Genomic DNA, 19,311 nt, shown 5'->3' with positions numbered 1-19,311 from the left:
AGATCGGTTGGGTTATGGTTGGGTTATGGTTATATGAAGGGTAGATCTGTTGGGTTATGGTTGGGTTATGGTTATATGAAGGGTAGATCGGTTGGGTTATGGTTGGGTTATGGTTATATGAAGGGTAGATCGGTTGGGTTATGGTTGGGTTATGGTTATATGAAGGGTAGATCTGTTGGGTTATGGTTATATGAAGGGTAGATCTGTTGGGTTATGGTTGGGTTATGGTTATATGAAGGGTAGATCGGTTGGGTTATGGTTATATGAAGGGTAGATCTGTTGGGTTATGGTTAGATGAAGGGTAGATCTGTTGGGTTATGGTTGGGTTATGGTTATATGAAGGGTAGATCGGTTGGGTTATGGTTATATGAAGGGTAGATCTGTTGGGTTATGGTTGGGTTATGGTTAGATGAAGGGTAGATCTGTTGGGTTATGGTTGGGTTATGGTTAGATGAAGGGTAGATCTGTTGGGTTATGGTTAGATGAAGGGTAGATCTGTTGGGTTATGGTTATATGAAGGGTAGATCTGTTGGGTTATGGTTATATGAAGGGTAGATCTGTTGGGTTATGGTTATATGAAGGGTAGATCTGTTGGGTTATGGTTAGATGAAGGGTAGATCTGTTGGGTTATGGTTAGATGAAGGGTAGATCTGTTGGGTTATGGTTGGGTTATGGTTATATGAAGGGTAGATCTGTTGGGTTATGGTTAGATGAAGGGTAGATCTGTTGGGTTATGGTTGGGTTATGGTTAGATGAAGGGTAGATCTGCTGGGTTATGGTTATATGAAGGGTAGATAAGTTGGGTTATGGTTGGGTTATGGTTGGAAGAAGGGTAGATAAATTGGGTTATGGTTGGGTTATGGTTAGATGAAGGATAGATAAATTGGGTTATGGTTGGGTTATGGTTATATGAAGGGTAGATCTGTTGGGTTATGGTTAGATGAAGGGTAGATCTGTTGGGTTATGGTTGGGTTATGTTTAGATGAAGGGTAGATCTGTTGGGTTATGGTTAGATGAAGGGTAGATAAATTGGGTTATGGTTATATGAAGGGTAGATCTGTTGGGTTATGGTTATATGAAGGGTAGATAAGTTGGGTTATGGTTGGGTTATGGTTGGATGAAGGGTAGAGTAATTGGGTTATGGTTGGGTTATGGTTAGATGAAGGATAGATAAGTTGGGTTATGGTTGGATGAAGGGTAGATCTGTTGGGTTATGGTTGGGTTATGGTTAGATGAAGGGTAGATCTGTTAGGTTATGGTTAGATGAAGGGTAGATAAGTTGGGTTATGGTTATATGAATGGTAGATAAGTTGGGTTATGGTTATATGAAGGGTAGATAAGTTGGGATATGGTTATATGAAGGGTAGATAAGTTGGGTTATGGTTATATGAAGGGTAGATATGTTGGGTTATGGTTAGATGAAGGGTAGATCTGTTGGGTTATGGTTAGATGAAGGGTAGATCTGTTGGGTTATGGTTGGGTTATGGTTGGATGAAGGGTAGAGAAATTGGGTTATGGTTGGGTTATGGTTAGATGAAGGGTAGATAAGTTGGGTTATGGTTGGATGAAGGGTAGATAAATTGGGTTATGGTTGGGTTATGGTTAGATGAAGGGTAGATCTGTTGGGTTATGGTTATATGAATGGTAGATAAGTTGGGTTATGGTTATTTGAAGGGTAGATAAGTTGGGTTATGGTTGGGTTATGGTTATATGAAGGGTATATAACTTGGGATATGGTTAGATGAAGGGTAGATAAGTTGGGTTATGGTTATATGAATGGTAGATAAGTTGGGTTATGGTTATATGAAGGGTAGATAAATTGGGTTATGGTTATATGAAGGGTAGTTAAATTGGGTTATGGTTATATGAAGGGTAGTTAAGTTGGGTTATGGTTATATGAAGGGTAGATAAGTTGGGTTATGGTTATATGAAGGGTAGATAAGTTGGGTTATGGTTATATGAAGGGTAGATAAATTGGGTTATGGTTATATGAAGGGTAGTTAAGTTGGGTTATGGTTATATGAAGGGTAGATAAGTTGGGTTATGGTTATATGAAGGGTAGATAAGTTGGGTTATGGTTATATGAAGGGTAGATAAATTGGGTTATGGTTATATGAAGGGTAGTTAAGTTGGGTTATGGTTATATGAAGGGTAGATAAGTTGGGTTGGGTTATATGAAGGGTAGATAAGTTGGGTTATGGTTATATGAAGGGTAGATAAATTGGGTTATGGTTATATGAAGGGTAGTTAAGTTGGGTTATGGTTATATGAAGGGTAGATAAGTTGGGTTGGGTTATGGTTATATAAAGGGTAGATAAGTTGGGTTATGTTATATAAAGGGTAGATAAATTGTGTTATGATTATATGAAGGGTAGATAAATTGGATTAGGGTTATATGAAGGGTAGATATGTTGGGTTATGGTTATATAAAGGGTAGATAAGTTGGGTTATGGTTGGATGAAGGGTAGATAAATTGGGTTATGGTTATATAAATGGTAGATAAATTGGGTTATGGTTAGATGAAGGGTAGAACTGTTGGGTTATGGTTATATGAAGGGTAGATAAATTGGGTTATGGTTGGATGAAGGGTAGATAAGTTGGGTTATGGTTATATGAAGGGTAGATAAGTTGGGTTATGGTTAGATGAAGGGTAGATAAATTGGGTTATGGTTATATGAAGGGTAGATCTGTTGGGTTATGGTTATATGAAGGGTAGATAAGTTGGGTTATGGTTCCTTGCTAGTTAGTGAGTTATTTGCCCAGTTATAGCACATTTTTGGTCGGCAAACAGGGTTCGTAGGGTTATGAAAACCCTGTAAAAGTCATGGTGTGCGCATCAGCTGCATGTGTGATTGGGCCCGTGGGCCGCTCCCTCTTCTGTAGGTCCACAATGATTTTGTTAGTCACTCTCACTCAGATATCATAATAAAACGGCATGGCAGAATGTGTAGAATTGGAGCAAACTTGCTTTAAAACTGCAACATTTGTCTCTATGCACCATGTCAAAAATATTTCTGTCAGCCGTCAAGATGGGGGCCGCTAAAATGTTATGCTCTCAAGATGTAGTTTAGGGCCCCCAAAAGGCTTCATAACCCACTGCAGATGTAGTTTAGGGCCCCCAAAAGGCTAGGGCTGGGCCTGACTGCATGTGTGGGTTATGAATGTGGGTACGCAGACCCGCGAGCCACTGCTGCCCCTCATAATGTGTTCAGATTTTATAGTTGCCCATCCCTGGCCTGTAAAATAATGTGTTCAGATATTATAGTTGCCCATCCCTGGCCTGTAAAATAATGTGTTCAGATATTAAAGTTGCCCATCCCTGGCCTGTAAAATAATGTGTTCAGATATTAAAGTTGCCCATCCCTGGCCTGTAAAATAATGTGTTCAGATATTAAAGTTGCCCATCCCTGGCCTGTAAAATAATGTGTTCAGATATTAAAGTTGCCCATCCCTGGCCTGTAAAATAATGTGTTCAGATATTAAAGTTGCCCATCCCTGGCCTGTAAAATAATGTGTTCAGATATTAAAGTTGCCCATCCCTGGCCTGTAAAATAATGTGTTCAGATATTATAGTTGCCCATCCCTGGCCTGTAAAATAATGTGTTCAGATATTATAGTTGCCCATCCCTGGCCTGTAAAATAATGATAGACAGCAGACTAACTAGATAACCAATTCAAAACATAACACGTAGCCTGGCTAACTATCTCGCTAGATAACCAATTCAAAACATAACACGTAGCCTGGCTAACTATCTCGCTAGATAACCAATTCAAAACATAACACGTAGCCTGGCTAACTATCTCGCTAGTTAACCAATTCAAAACATAACACGTAGCCTGGCTAACTATCTCGCTAGATAACCAATTCAAAACATAACACGTAGCCTGGCTAACTATCTCGCTAGATAACCAATTCAAAACATAACACGTAGCCTGGCTAACTATCTCGCTAGATAACCAATTCAAAACATAACACGTAGCCTGGCTAACTATCTCGCTAGATAACCAATTCAAAACATAACACGTAGCCTGGCTAACTATCTCGCTAGATAACCAATTCAAAACATAACACGTAGCCTGGCTAACTATCTCGCTAGATAACCAATTCAAAACATAACACGTAGCCTGGCTAACTATCTCGCTAGTTAACCAATTCAAAACATAACACGTAGCCTGGCTAACTATCTCGCTAGATAACCAATTCAAAACATAACACGTAGCCTGGCTAACTATCTCGCTAGATAACCAATTCAAAACATAACACGTAGCCTGGCTAACTATCTCGCTAGATAACCAATTCAAAACATAACACGTAGCCTGGCTAACTATCTCGCTAGATAACCAATTCAAAACATAACACGTAGCCTGGCTAACTATCTCGCTAGATAACCAATTCAAAACATAACACGTAGCCTGGCTAACTATCTCGCTAGATAACCAATTCAAAACATAACACGTAACCTGGCTAACTATCTCGCTAGATAACCAATTCAAAACATAACACGTAACCTGGCTAACTATCTCGCTAGATAACCAATTCAAAACATAACACGTAGCCTGGCTAACTATCTCGCTAGTTAACTATTTGGCTAATAGGATCTATTGATATCATTGTCATGTCTGATGTCCTAAAAAACATATTGTGAAGAACCGCAAATGAATGGGTGTGTTAATAAACCAGGGCAGAACAGTCCTGTTGGAAAGCGCCTCTAAAGCCATGAAAATAGCTGCCAAATCCTTCTGACACAGTTGGAAAGCTGTTATTCCCCTATAATCAACATTGGCCAAGTCATTCTGACAACATTCAAATATTCTTAGAATAGCTTAAACCACAAATAACTACCAATGATGTCAATAGATCTCCAGTGAAACCTGAATATTTTAGCCTTACCAGGCAGACAAACATGTTTATTAGTTACCTTGCTTTGAGGTAGCCAACCTTAGCCATTTGATCCTTTATTCATTAAAGTAGGAAAGTATTTTATAAAGACATAAAAAGTATTTGGTTGTAATTGGAATGTTGTAATCAACCATCCTTCAGGAGAGCCTTAAAGGGAAAGTGTTCTATTTTGAGAGAAGCTTGACTCTGCAAAGAAGCCAATAGGCAGAGGGGAGCCTGCATTTAAATCTGATTCTCTGAATGGAAGTAATAATGATAATAATAATACTAATGATAATAATAATGATAATAATGATAATAATGATAATGATAATAATAATAATGACAATAATGATGATAATAATAATAATGATACTAATAATAATGATACGAATAATAATGATAATAATGATAATAACGATAATGATAATAACGATAATGATAATAATAATGATAATAATAATAATGATAATAATGATAATGATAATAATAATAATGATAACAATAATTGTATTGTGTAAAGTGGTTCCTTGCATCATTCAACAGAATCTGAAGTCACCATTTTGGCCCCTGGTGTCACAGACCATTATAACTGACTTGAGCTTTCAGACAAGTAAACAAATCAGTCCTTCCTGTCCAAAGGACTAGTGGCTAAAAAAGTTCATGTCCAAAGGACTAGTGGCTAAAAAAGTTCATGTCCAAAGGACTAGTGGCTAAAAAAGTTCCTGTCCAAAGGACTAGTGGCTAAAAAAGTTGATGCCCTGTGTTTGATTGGAATATGTTCAACTGATCTATAAACATAGGGACCAGATGATATTAGTTGTGGTAGTCATGGTATTATACTGATCTATAAACATAGGGACCAGATTTACATCAGTGAATTTACATCACTAACACTCTAATATGTTTGGACGTGGGTGGATGCACATGGATTGAATGTGTGTCGTATATATACCTGCATTAGAAGGTGAGGTACCAGCAGAGGTGTTTCCACAGGTAGGGGATCGTCCTCCAGACACTGAGGACAGACAGTCTCCGGTGGGTTCATTCTTCACAACAACCTCCTGACTGGACAGCGTGGCTGGGCTACAGAGCCCCATCTCCTCCTCCTGAGCCTGCTGCCGTCGCAGAGCCACCTGCCACACACACACAGAGAAAGAGGACACACACACACACACACAGAGAAAGAGGCACACACACACACACACAGAGAAAGAGGAACACACACACACACAGAGAAAGAGGCACCACACACGCACACACACACACACACACACACACACACACAGAGAGAGAGAGAGAGAGAGAGAGAAAGAGGCACACACACACAGAGAGAGAAAGACCACCACACACACACACACACAGTTAGTTACTGTATTGAGGAAGGATAGAGACATGACAGACATACAAGCAGGAATGTAGACACAGACAGACAGCTGGGTAGACAGACAGCTGGGTAGACAGACAGACAGACAGACAGACAGACAGACAGACAGACAGACAGACAGACAGACAGACAGACAGACAGACAGACAGACAGACAGACAGACAGACAGACAGATTAAGCCTGGACCTCATTGGCCAGTTCCCACACCCAGCCTGCACCTGGACCTCATTGGCCAGTTCCCACACCCAGCCTGCACCTGGACCTCATTGGCCAGTTCCCACACCCAGCCTGCACCTGGACCTCATTGGCCAGTTCCCACACCCAGCCTGCACCTGGACCTCATTGGCCAGTTCCCACACCCAGCCTGCTCCTGGACCTCATTGGCCAGTTCCCACACCCAGCCTGCTCCTGGACCTCATTGGCCAGTTCCCACACCCAGCCTGCACCTGGACCTCATTGGCCAGTTCCCACACCCAGCCTGCACCTGGACCTCATTGGCCAGTTCCCACACCCAGCCTGCACCTGGACCTGATGTAAAATGCACGTGGAGAATATCTTTGGGTTTACTTTGACCACATCTTGCTTTTAATTAATATTACCTCCTATCTTTGTCCACCAAATCTCCCTACACATGAAAATATAGGAATTCCTGCATGTCAGTGAACTTGGAATCAATTGGACATTACAAACTTTATAAACATTTTATTGTCTCACAATCATATAGCCTGAAGAAGGCTTTCTGACAGACAGGGAGTGACTTCAGCTTCTTCCACTGCTAGCAGATTAGGCTACTCTACATGTAGCCTATCTGACTAAAGTATTGACCTTGGGCGAATTAGACAATTGGAGCTGAATTCCACAAAGCCTGGTCTCTGCTCATCAGAGAGTTCGTCATTAACTTCCTTCACTTTTTTCACACGTTTTTAGTAAGCTACAAGTAACCCAAATAAAAATGCCTTGTAGTAGTAAAATTATAGTTTACAAATTACAATGCATGCATACAGCAGCATATCTTTAAAGCAAAATTGATAGTGTACAATTTTGGCCCTATTCTAATGTGGTATTTCATTAACCTGGATTCCATCCATGCTTCAGGCTGTATTGATCTTCACATTTAGCCGTCTGTCTGAGGGAAACTCCGACATGATGGGGTTTATTCACATTGTAGCAGATTGTAGCCACCTAGCTATTCAATGTATCCATGTATCTAAACAAATGCCTTTGTTGTGATAAACTGTGTAAATACGGAACACAAACAAACAACTGTAGGACGAAAAGAAAATTAAATCTGACAGACTATTTGAAAACCACAGCAGCAAAACTGTAGCTAATAAAGTATTGCTAATAAAGTATTGCTAACGTTAACTAGCTAAAGTTAGCCAGGTCCACACAGCACAATGCACAATCCACTTATGCATATAATTGCAAAACAGCATTATTTACATTTACTGGGGGAAAAAAACACAATGCATAGCTTAATCGAAAGATACAATGCACTGCTAAATGTGTTTTCCACAATGCACTATTGCAAACTGTAGTATTTTCCCTACCTGGGCCGCCATAACTCTCTGCCGCTCGGCGATCAGTTTGCATTTCTGGCACTGACAGTCTCTCCAGTTGCAGAAGCGCTTGTGTCCCTTCAGCGGCGACACGTAGCCGTGGTTCCTGCACCGGGAACACTTGGGCATCCGCGGGGGTTTCTTCCCGGGCGACGCGGACCTGGCACCGGCACACTCCAGCAGTTTGGTCTGCTCGTCGTCGCTCATTGTTGAGGTGGTGGTAGCTAGTGATGATGATGATGGTGACAGTGGTTTCTGACCGGCTGCAGGAAAATCTTCAGCTACAAAAAAAAATCAACACTGATGCTCGGTGACCAACGGCTCTCTTCTCTCGCGACACAAGTGACATCTAGTACGGTGAGTTTATAGTATTGAAGTTTTTAATGTCGCGAGAAGTTGAAGCAAGATTGAGAATTTACAAGGTTACTGTGCCACGTGTAGTCTCACCGTTCAACGTCACCGTGGACGGTTTGGCCCAGATCAACCTTAACATTCCGGTCCGTGGGGGATGATGGTTAGGCCGACCCAGCCCGGTCCTGGCTGGTCCTCCTCTCCTCTACCCACTCGCTGACCAGATGAATCTTGGCATTGTACTATGAAGATCTAAGTTGTTTTAACATAATGCTTTCGCTCAGAGTTAATGTAGGCAACAGGGCCCCAGGTCTATCAAATGTGGCCTTGCGAAGCCCTCTGAACGCTACCCAGTGGACATACGACAGTATTTTTCATAAGACATATTTTTCTGGTTGAAATTTGATCGGGACATCTAACCAGATCACAACCAGATTAACATATGTTTTTTTATGACCTCTTTCTGGCATCTTATTTTGGTTAATATCTGGGTTTTGGTTGAAATCTGATTATATAAATTATCTAAATGCTACTCAATAGACACCAATCTACAGTGTACAAACATGTGCATAGTGTTTGTGGGCCACGCACCCATTGCATTTAATACACTACAACTATTCCAACTATTCCAATTGGAGTAATGTTATTTTTCAGCAGGGTGATTCAGTCTAGCACATTTGGCAAACAAACAGTGGGCAGAGCGCACCAAAGCGGGTTAGGGTCTGGTTGTATATTGTACCCAGTCAACACACTGGGCTCGGGCATATTCCATTTGAGACTCTGTGGACTAATGCATTTCTTGCATTTTTCGTTGGACTGCATTTTTTGGACATGGTTCATTTAGGAGATCCATTTGTACTATCAATGACTGTGGAGATCCATTTGTACTATCAATGACTGTGGAGATCCATTTGTACTATCAATGACTGTGGAGATCCATTTGTACTATCAATGACTGTGGAGATCCATTTGTACTATCAATGACTGTGGAGATCCATTTGTACTATCAATGACTGTGAAGATCCATTTGTACTATCAATGACTGTGAAGATCCATTTGTACTATCAATGACTGTGGAGATCCATTTGTACTATCAATGACTGTGGAGATCCATTTGTACTATCAATGACTGTGGAGATCCATTTGTACTATCAATGACTGTGAAGATCCATTTGTACTATCAATGACTGTGGAGATCCATTTGTACTATCAATGACTGTGAAGATCCATTTGTACTATCAATGACTGTGGAGATCCATTTGTACTATCAATGACTGTGGAGATCCATTTGTACTATCAATGACTGTGGAGATCCATTTGTACTATCAATGACTGTGGAGATCCATTTGTACTATCAATGACTGTGGAGATCCATTTGTACTATCAATGACTGTGAAGCTCCATTTGTACTATCAATGACTGTGGAGATCCATTTGTACTATCAATGACTGTGGAGATCCATTTGTACTATCAATGACTGTGGAGATCCATTTGTACTATCAATGACTGTGGAGATCCATTTGTACTATCAATGACTGTGAAGATCCATTTGTACTATCAATGACTGTGGAGATCCATTTGTACTATCAATGACTGTGGAGATCCATTTGTACTATCAATGACTGTGGAGATCCATTTGTACTATCAATGACTGTGGAGATCCATTTGTACTATCAATGACTGTGGAGATCCATTTGTACTATGAATGACTGTGGAGATCCATTTGTACTATCAATGACTGTGAAGATCCATTTGTACTATCAATGACTGTGGAGAAAACAGTGGATTCAATCTAGAAACGGCCTTGTTTTGGTTAATTGTGTCGATGAAGAACAGAAGGAACCTGTATTGATCTGGCTGAATTCATCCACGTCAGAAGGAACCTGTATTGATCTGGCTGAATTCGTCCACGTCAGAAGGAACCTGTATTGATCTGGCTGAATTCGTCCACGTCAGAAGGAACCTGTATTGATCTGGCTGAATTCGTCCACGTCAGAAGTAACCTGTATTGATCTGGCTGAATTCGTCCACGTCAGAAGTAACCTGTATTGATCTGGCTGAATTCATCCACGTCAGAAGGAACCTGTATTGATCTGGCTGAATTCGTCCACGTCAGAAGGAACCTGTATTGATCTGGCTGAATTCGTCCACGTCAGAAGGAACCTGTATTGATCTGGCTGAATTCGTCCACGTCAGAAGGAACCTGTATTGATCTGGCTGAATTCGTCCACGTCAGAAGGAACCTGTATTGATCTGGCTGAATTCGTCCACGTCAGAAGGAACCTGTATTGATCTGGCTGAATTCATCCACGTCAGAAGTAACCTGTATTGATCTGGCTGAATTCATCCACGTCAGAAGGAACCTGTATTGATCTGGCTGAATTCGTCCACGTCAGAAGGAACCTGTATTGATCTGGCTGAATTCGTCCACGTCAGAAGGAACCTGTATTGATCTGACTGAATTCATCCACGTCAGAAGGAACCTGTATTGATCTGGCTGAATTCGTCCACGTCAGAAGGAACCTGTATTGATCTGGCTGAATTCGTCCACGTCAGAAGGAACCTGTATTGATCTGGCTGAATTCATCCACGTCAGAAGTAACCTGTATTGATCTGGCTGAATTCATCCACGTCAGAAGGAACCTGTATTGATCTGGCTGAATTCGTCCACGTCAGAAGGAACCTGTATTGATCTGGCTGAATTCGTCCACGTCAGAAGGAACCTGTATTGATCTGGCTGAATTCGTCCACGTCAGAAGTAACCTGTATTGATCTGGCTGAATTCATCCACGTCAGGAGTAACCTGTATTGATCTGGCTGAATTCGTCCACGTCAGAAGTAACCTGTATTGATCTGGCTGAATTCGTCCACGTCAGAAGTAACCTGTATTGATCTGGCTGAATTCGTCCACGTCAGAAGTAACCTGTATTGATCTGGCTGAATTCGTCCACGTCAGAAGTAACCTGTATTGATCTGGCTGAATTCGTCCACGTCAGAAGTAACCTGTATTGATCTGGCTGAATTCGTCCACGTCAGAAGTAACCTGTATTGATCTGGCTGAATTCATCCACGTCAGAAGTAACCTGTATTGATCTGGCTGAATTCGTCCACGTCAGAAGGAACCTGTATTGATCTGGCTGAATTCGTCCACGTCAGAATAAACCTTTATTGATCTGGCTGAATTCATCCACGTCAGAATAAACCTGTATTGATCTGGCTGAATTCATCCACGTCAGAAGGAACCTGTATTGATCTGGCTGAATTCATCCACGTCAGAAGTAACCTGTATTGATCTGGCTGAATTCGTCCACGTCAGAAGTAACCTGTATTGATCTGGCTGAATTCGTCCACGTCAGAAGTAACCTGTATTGATCTGGCTGAATTCATCCACGTCAGAAGTAACCTGTATTGATCTGGCTGAATTCATCCACGTCAGAAGTAACCTGTATTGATCTGGCTGAATTCGGCCCACGTCAGAAGTAACCTGTATTGATCTGACTGAATTTGTCCACGTCAGAATAAACCTTTATTGATCTGGCTGAATTCATCCACGTCAGAATAAACCTGTATTGATCTGGCTGAATTCATCCACGTCAGAAGGAACCTGTATTGATCTGGCTGAATTCATCCACGTCAGAAGTAACCTGTATTGATCTGGCTGAATTCGTCCACGTCAGAAGTAACCTGTATTGATCTGGCTGAATTCGTCCACGTCAGAATAAACCTTTATTGATCTGGCTGAATTCATCCACGTCAGAATAAACCTGTATTGATCTGGCTGAATTCATCCACGTCAGAAGGAACCTGTATTGATCTGGCTGAATTCATCCACGTCAGAAGTAACCTGTATTGATCTGGCTGAATTCATCCACGTCAGAATAAACCTGTATTGATCTGGCTGAATTCATCCACGTCAGAAGGAACCTGTATTGATCTGGCTGAATTCGTCCACGTCAGAAGTAACTTGTATTGATCTGGCTGAATTCGTCCACGTCAGAATAAACCTTTATTGATCTGGCTGAATTCATCCACGTCAGAATGAACCTGTATTGATCTGGCTGAATTCATCCACGTCAGAATGAACCGTTATTGATCTGGCTGAATTCATCCACGTCAGAATAAACCTTTATTGATCTGGCTGAATTCATCCACGTCAGAAGTAACCTGTATTGATATGGCTGAATTCATCCACGTCAGAAGGAACCTGTATTGATCTGGCTGAATTCGTCCAAGTCAGAAGTAACCTGTATTGATCTGGCTGAATTCGTCCACGTCAGAATAAACCTTTATTGATCTGGCTGAATTCATCCACGTCAGAAGGAACCTGTATTGATCTGGCTGAATTCATCCACGTCAGAATAAACCTTTATTGATCTGGCTGAATTCATCCACGTCAGAATAAACCTTTATTGATCTGGCTGAATTCATCCACGTCAGAAGTAACCTGTATTGATCTGGCTGAATTCATCCACGTCAGAATCAACCTTTATTGATCTGGCTGAATTCATCCACATCAGAAGTAACCTGTATTGATCTGGCTGAATTCGTCCACGTCAGAAGTAACCTGTATTGATCTGGCTGAATTCATCCACGTCAGAAGTAACCTGTATTGATCTGGCTGAATTCATCCACGTCAGAAGTAACCTGTATTGATCTGGCTGAATTCATCCACGTCAGGAGTAACCTGTATTGATCTGGCTGAATTCGTCCACGTCAGAAGTAACCTGTATTGATCTGGCTGAATTCGTCCACGTCAGAAGTAACCTGTATTGATCTGGCTGAATTCGTCCACGTCAGAAGTAACCTGTATTGATCTGGCTGAATTCGTCCACGTCAGAAGTAACCTGTATTGATCTGGCTGAATTCGTCCACGTCAGAAGTAACCTGTATTGATCTGGCTGAATTCGTCCACGTCAGAAGTAACCTGTATTGATCTGGCTGAATTCGTCCACGTCAGAAGTAACCTGTATTGATCTGGCTGAATTCGTCCACGTCAGAAGTAACCTGTATTGATCTGGCTGAATTCGTCCACGTCAGAATAAACCTTTATTGATCTGGCTGAATTCATCCACGTCAGAATAAACCTGTATTGATCTGGCTGAATTCATCCACGTCAGAAGGAACCTGTATTGATCTGGCTGAATTCATCCACGTCAGAAGTAACCTGTATTGATCTGGCTGAATTCGTCCACGTCAGAAGTAACCTGTATTGATCTGGCTGAATTCGTCCACGTCAGAAGTAACCTGTATTGATCTGGCTGAATTCGTCCACGTCAGAAGTAACCTGTATTGATCTGGCTGAATTCATCCACGTCAGAAGTAACCTGTATTGATCTGGCTGAATTCGTCCACGTCAGAAGTAACCTGTATTGATCTGACTGAATTTGTCCACGTCAGAATAAACCTTTATTGATCTGGCTGAATTCATCCACGTCAGAATAAACCTGTATTGATCTGGCTGAATTCATCCACGTCAGAAGGAACCTGTATTGATCTGGCTGAATTCATCCACGTCAGAAGTAACCTGTATTGATCTGGCTGAATTCGTCCACGTCAGAAGTAACCTGTATTGATCTGGCTGAATTCGTCCACGTCAGAATAAACCTTTATTGATCTGGCTGAATTCATCCACGTCAGAATAAACCTGTATTGATCTGGCTGAATTCATCCACGTCAGAAGGAACCTGTATTGATCTGGCTGAATTCATCCACGTCAGAAGTAACCTGTATTGATCTGGCTGAATTCATCCACGTCAGAATAAACCTGTATTGATCTGGCTGAATTCATCCACGTCAGAAGGAACCTGTATTGATCTGGCTGAATTCGTCCACGTCAGAAGTAACTTGTATTGATCTGGCTGAATTCGTCCACGTCAGAATAAACCTTTATTGATCTGGCTGAATTCATCCACGTCAGAAGGAACCTGTATTGATCTGGCTGAATTCATCCACGTCAGAATGAACCGTTATTGATCTGGCTGAATTCATCCACGTCAGAATAAACCTTTATTGATCTGGCTGAATTCATCCACGTCAGAAGTAACCTGTATTGATATGGCTGAATTCATCCACGTCAGAAGGAACCTGTATTGATCTGGCTGAATTCGTCCAAGTCAGAAGTAACCTGTATTGATCTGGCTGAATTCGTCCACGTCAGAATAAACCTTTATTGATCTGGCTGAATTCATCCACGTCAGAAGGAACCTGTATTGATCTGGCTGAATTCATCCACGTCAGAATAAACCTTTATTGATCTGGCTGAATTCATCCACGTCAGAATAAACCTTTATTGATCTGGCTGAATTCATCCACGTCAGAAGTAACCTGTATTGATCTGGCTGAATTCATCCACGTCAGAATAAACCTTTATTGATCTGGCTGAATTCATCCACATCAGAAGTAACCTGTATTGATCTGGCTGAATTCGTCCACGTCAGAAGTAACCTGTATTGATCTGGCTGAATTCATCCACGTCAGAAGTAACCTGTATTGATCTGGCTGAATTCATCCACGTCAGAAGTAACCTGTATTGATCTGGCTGAATTCATCCACGTCAGAAGTAACCTGTATTGATCTGGCTGAATTCATCCACGTCAGAAGGAACCTGTATTGATCTGGCTGAATTCATCCACGTCAGAAGTAACCTGTATTGATCTGGCTGAATTCATCCACGTCAGAAGTAACCTGTATTGATCTGGCTGAACTCATCCACGTCAGAAGTAACCTGTATTGATCTTGGAGCAGGGCGCCCGCTAAAGGAGTTACAGCTGGAGTCTCATTGGATATAGAGTAGTCCCTCAGTCAGAAAATCCCAGGAGTAGTCAGTCACCTGACCCGAATGGTAAATGAAAGGAAGGAGAAAAGCCTGTTAATATTATTGTTGTAGGAGACTCTACCTGAACATTTATTTATTTAATTTTACCTTTATTTAACTAGTCAAGACAGTTAAGAACAAATTTTATTTTACAATGACGGCCTAGGAACAGTGGGTTAACTGCCTGTTCAGGGGCAGAATGACAGATTTTTACCTTGTTAGGTCAGGGATTCGATCTAGCAACCTTTCAGTTACTGGCCCAACTCTCTAACCACTAGGCTACCTGCTGCCCCAACATTTGAAGCTTTGATACAGTGGGGGAAAAAAGTATTTGATCCCCTGCTGATTTTGTACGTTTGCCCACTGATAAAGAAAGGATCAGTCTATAATTTTAATGGTAGGTTTATTTGAACAGTGAGAGACAGAATAACAACAAAAATATCCAGAAAAACGCATGTCAAAAATGTTATAAATTGATTTGCATTTTAATGAGGGAAATAAGTATTTGACCCCCTCTCAATCAGAAAGATTTCTGGCTCCCAGGTGTCTTTTATACAGGTAACGAGCTGAGATTAGGAGCAAACTCTTAAAGGGAGTGCTCCTAACCACAGCTTGTTACATGTATAAAAGACACCTGTCCACAGAAGCAATCAATCAATCAGATTCCAAACTCTCCACCATGGCCAAGACCAAAGAGCTCTCCAAGGATGTCAGGGACAAGATTGTAGACCTACACAAGGCTGGAATGGGCTACAAGACCATCGCCAAGCAGCTTGGTGAGAAGGTGACAACATTTGGTGCGATTATTCGCAAATGGAAGAAACACAAAAGAACTGTCAATCTCCCTTGGCCTGGGGCTCCATGCAAGATCTCACCTCGTGGAGTTGCAATGATCATGAGAACGGTGAGGAATCAGCCCAGAACTACACGGGAGGATCTTGTCAATGATCTCAAGGCGGCTGGGACCATAGTCACCAAGAAAACAATTGGTAACACACTACACCGTGAAGGACTGAAATCCTGCAGCGCCCGCAAGGTCCCCCTGCTCAAGAATACATATACATGCCCGTCTGAAGTTTTCCAATGAACATCTGAATGATTCAGAGGACAACTGGTGAAAGTGTTGTGGTCAGATGAGACCAAAATTGAGCTATTTGGCATCAACTCAACTCGCCGTGTTTGGAGGAGGAGGAATGCTGCCTATGACTCCAAGAACACCATCTCCACCGTCAAACATGGAGGTGGAAACATTATGCTTTGGGGGTGTTTTTCTGCTAAGGGGACAGGACAACTTCACCACATCAAAGGGACGATGGACGGGGCCATGTACCGTCAAATCTTGGGTGAGAACATCCTTCCCTCAGCCAGGGCATTGAAAATGGGTCGTGGATGGGTATTCCAGCATGACAATGACCCAAAACACACGGCCAAGGCAACAAAGGAGTGGCTCAAGAAGAAGCACATTAAGGTCCTGGAGTGGCCTAGCCAGTCTCCAGACCTTAATCCCATAGAAAATCTGTGGAGGGAGCTGAAGGTTCGAGTTGCCAAACGTCAGCCTCGAAACCTTAATGACCTGGAGAAGATCTGCAAAGAGGAGTGGGACAAAATCCCTCCTGACATGTGTGCAAACCTGGTGGCCAACTACAAGAAACGTCTGACCTCTGTGATTGCCAACAAGGGTTTTGCCACCAAGTACTAAGTCATGTTTTGCAGAGGGGTCAAATACTTATTTCCCTCATTAAAAAGCAAATCATTTTATAACATTTTTGACATGCGTTTTTCTGGATTTTTTTGTTATTCTGTCTCTCACTGTTCAAATAAACCTACCATTAAATTATAGAGTGATCATTTCTTTGTAAGTGGACAAACGTACAAAATCAGCAGGGGATCAAATACTTTTTTCCCCCACTGTATGTGAGGTATGCGGTGAGAGCATTTGTGTCCAAACCACTAGATTTTGGGAATTGTAAAAGATATGGCCATGTGCCCTGTTAGGGTGAAAGAGGTCAAGGATCAGGGCTGTACAGCAGATCTCCTATGTGGCGGCGGGGAAGAGAGTCGAAGGGTCAAGAGGCCACAGTGCTGAAGAAGATATGGAGGTGGATGCACCGCAACCAGATGCAAATGTTTTAAGTCAATCGAGTGACCTGGAGACACTCGTTGTGAAGAAGGTGGATGTTTTTAGCCATTTATAGCCACAGTAATTAACTGTACAGCACAAGTGTTTAAGAAGTCCAAGAAGCTGGACATTGTTATATTTGTAGCTAAAAAGGTTTTGGGGCCTCCAAGATTTCACTGCAGAAGCACTGTAAGGACTACTGACGCCAGAAAATGTCCCGATTTAGAATTTGAGAATTGAATATTAAAGCAGGTTTATTTTGTTTAGATAAAGTTAATTTTTTTGTTAGTTTGTATGATTTTTACCCCACATCCGTATTATCCACATTCAACTGTTGCGAATGCCATTATTACCAGAGAAGATGAAGAAGTTCCAGCTGAAACTGGGATTGGAATCTGTAGCCCTACAGCGCCCCTTAAGGGTCATGGTGGAGAAAAGAAATCAGCCATTCCCTCAGATGTGTTATCCATCCCTCAGATGTGTTATCCATCCCTCAGATGTGTTATCCATTACTCAGATGTATTTGATCCATTCCTCAGATTTTTAATCTATTCCATCATTTGTATTAGTTGTTCCCTATTCTTCTTATGTAGGCTCCTATGATGGCCCCTCTTGGCCATAACATATTGCAGCCTAAATGTCATTCTGTTTAGTTAATGACATGTTTGAAATGGCGACGAAATGGCGACGATCACTGACCATTCAAAAGTTTATTTACAGTTTGTGTTTCATTCCATCAACTCCCTCACGTGGTTGTTTTAATGGGGAAAATCCTCAATGAAACTGACATTAAATGTGGAGAATGATACATTTGCATCTGTTGGCCATCAAGTAGCCTATTCATTTTGTATGTCATTGTACGCTACCATTTGATACAATAAATATGTTGAAATGACGATATCATTGCAAATCCATTTGTGCCACTTGTGTAGCCTACCTGGAGCTGGCAAACCAATTTAATAAATAGCCTTTATCTTCGGTGTTGCCATAGCCTTATGTTATTATGGACATGTTAAGTTCATTAAGTTGTAAGGTATTAAAGCTCTATCTCAATCATGTGTTCGAACGCATTACATTGACAAGTCAATCTCACAAACGGGCCATTTATAACGGTTTATAGTCTTAATATCTGGCACATAATAACAACACAATTGGCAGATTTTTTTTCATGTACCACTTTATTTAACTAGTTAAGGACACATTCTTATTTACAATGACGGTCTACCCCGGCCAAACCCAAACCCGGCTAAACCCTACCCCGGCCAAACCCAAACCCGGCTAAACCCTACCCCGGGCAACACTGGGCCAATTGTGCGCTGCCCTATGGGACTCCCTATCACGGCCGGTTTGTGATACAGCCTGGAATTGAACCAGGGACTGTAGTGACGCCTACAGCACTGAGATGCAGTGCCTTAGACCGCTGTGCCACTCGGGAGCTAGAAAATAATTCAACATTTGTTTTTTCATGTTCATCCAAGTGTTTGTCGGATTAATCTATAGTTATGCACATGCGTAAAGGGGATTTATTTACAATTATAAACCTGGTTTGATCCATGAATGCAGATTGGCTGAAAGCCGTGGTATATCAGACCCTATACCACAGGTTTGACAAAAAAAAATACTTTTTATCGTTCTAATCAACGTCAACAAAACAAAGGAGATGATCGTGGACTTCAGGAAACAGCAGAGGGAGCAGCCCCTATCCACATCGACGGGACAGCAGTGGAGAAGGTGGAAAGTTTTAAGTTCCTCGGCGTACACATCACGGACAAACTGAAATGGCCCACCCACACAAACAACGTGGTGAAGAAGGCGCAGCAGCGCCTCTTCAACCTCCGGAGGCTGAAGAAATTTGGCTTGTCACCCAAATTTTACAGATGCACAATCGAGAGCATCCTGTCGGGCTGTATCACCGCCTGGTACGGCAACTGCACCGCCCATAACCGCAAGGCTGTCCAGAGGGTAGTGAGGTCTGCACAACGCATCACCGGGGGCAACCTACCTGCCCTCCAGGACACCTACAGCACCCGATGTCCCAGGAAGGCAAAAAAGATCATCAAGGACATCAACCACCCGAGCCACTGCCTGTTCACCCCGCTATCATCCAGAAGGCGAGGTCAGTACAGGTGCATCAAAGCTGGGACCGAGAGACTGAAAAACAGCTTCTATCTCCAGGCCATCAGACTGTTAAACAGCTTCTAT

The 19,311-nt window shown here is 42.0% G+C and overlaps 1 protein-coding gene across 1 annotated transcript in view; it reads right to left on the bottom strand.

Annotated features, from left to right (window-relative positions):
* Positions 1-8,453, bottom strand: part of dmrt1 (doublesex and mab-3 related transcription factor 1) — a 64,709-nt gene extending 56,256 nt beyond the window's left edge. Inside the window, exons 1-3 of the mRNA XM_045706995.1 lie at positions 8,273-8,453; positions 7,817-8,106; positions 5,835-6,015 (exon numbers count right to left, since the gene is read on the bottom strand). Of these exons, the coding sequence (XP_045562951.1) occupies positions 5,835-6,015; positions 7,817-8,106; positions 8,273-8,318 (517 nt within the window). The 5' untranslated portion in view covers positions 8,319-8,453. The remainder of the gene's footprint in view (positions 1-5,834; positions 6,016-7,816; positions 8,107-8,272) is intronic.
* Positions 8,454-19,311: the final 10,858 nt, after the last annotated feature.

Source organism: Salmo salar, chromosome ssa24 (assembly GCF_905237065.1).
Source record: "Salmo salar chromosome ssa24, Ssal_v3.1, whole genome shotgun sequence".
Classification (NCBI taxonomy): Eukaryota; Metazoa; Chordata; class Actinopteri; order Salmoniformes; family Salmonidae; genus Salmo; species Salmo salar.
Note: the sequence above shows the minus strand (reverse complement) of the source record. Positions and strands in the feature narration are given on the sequence as shown.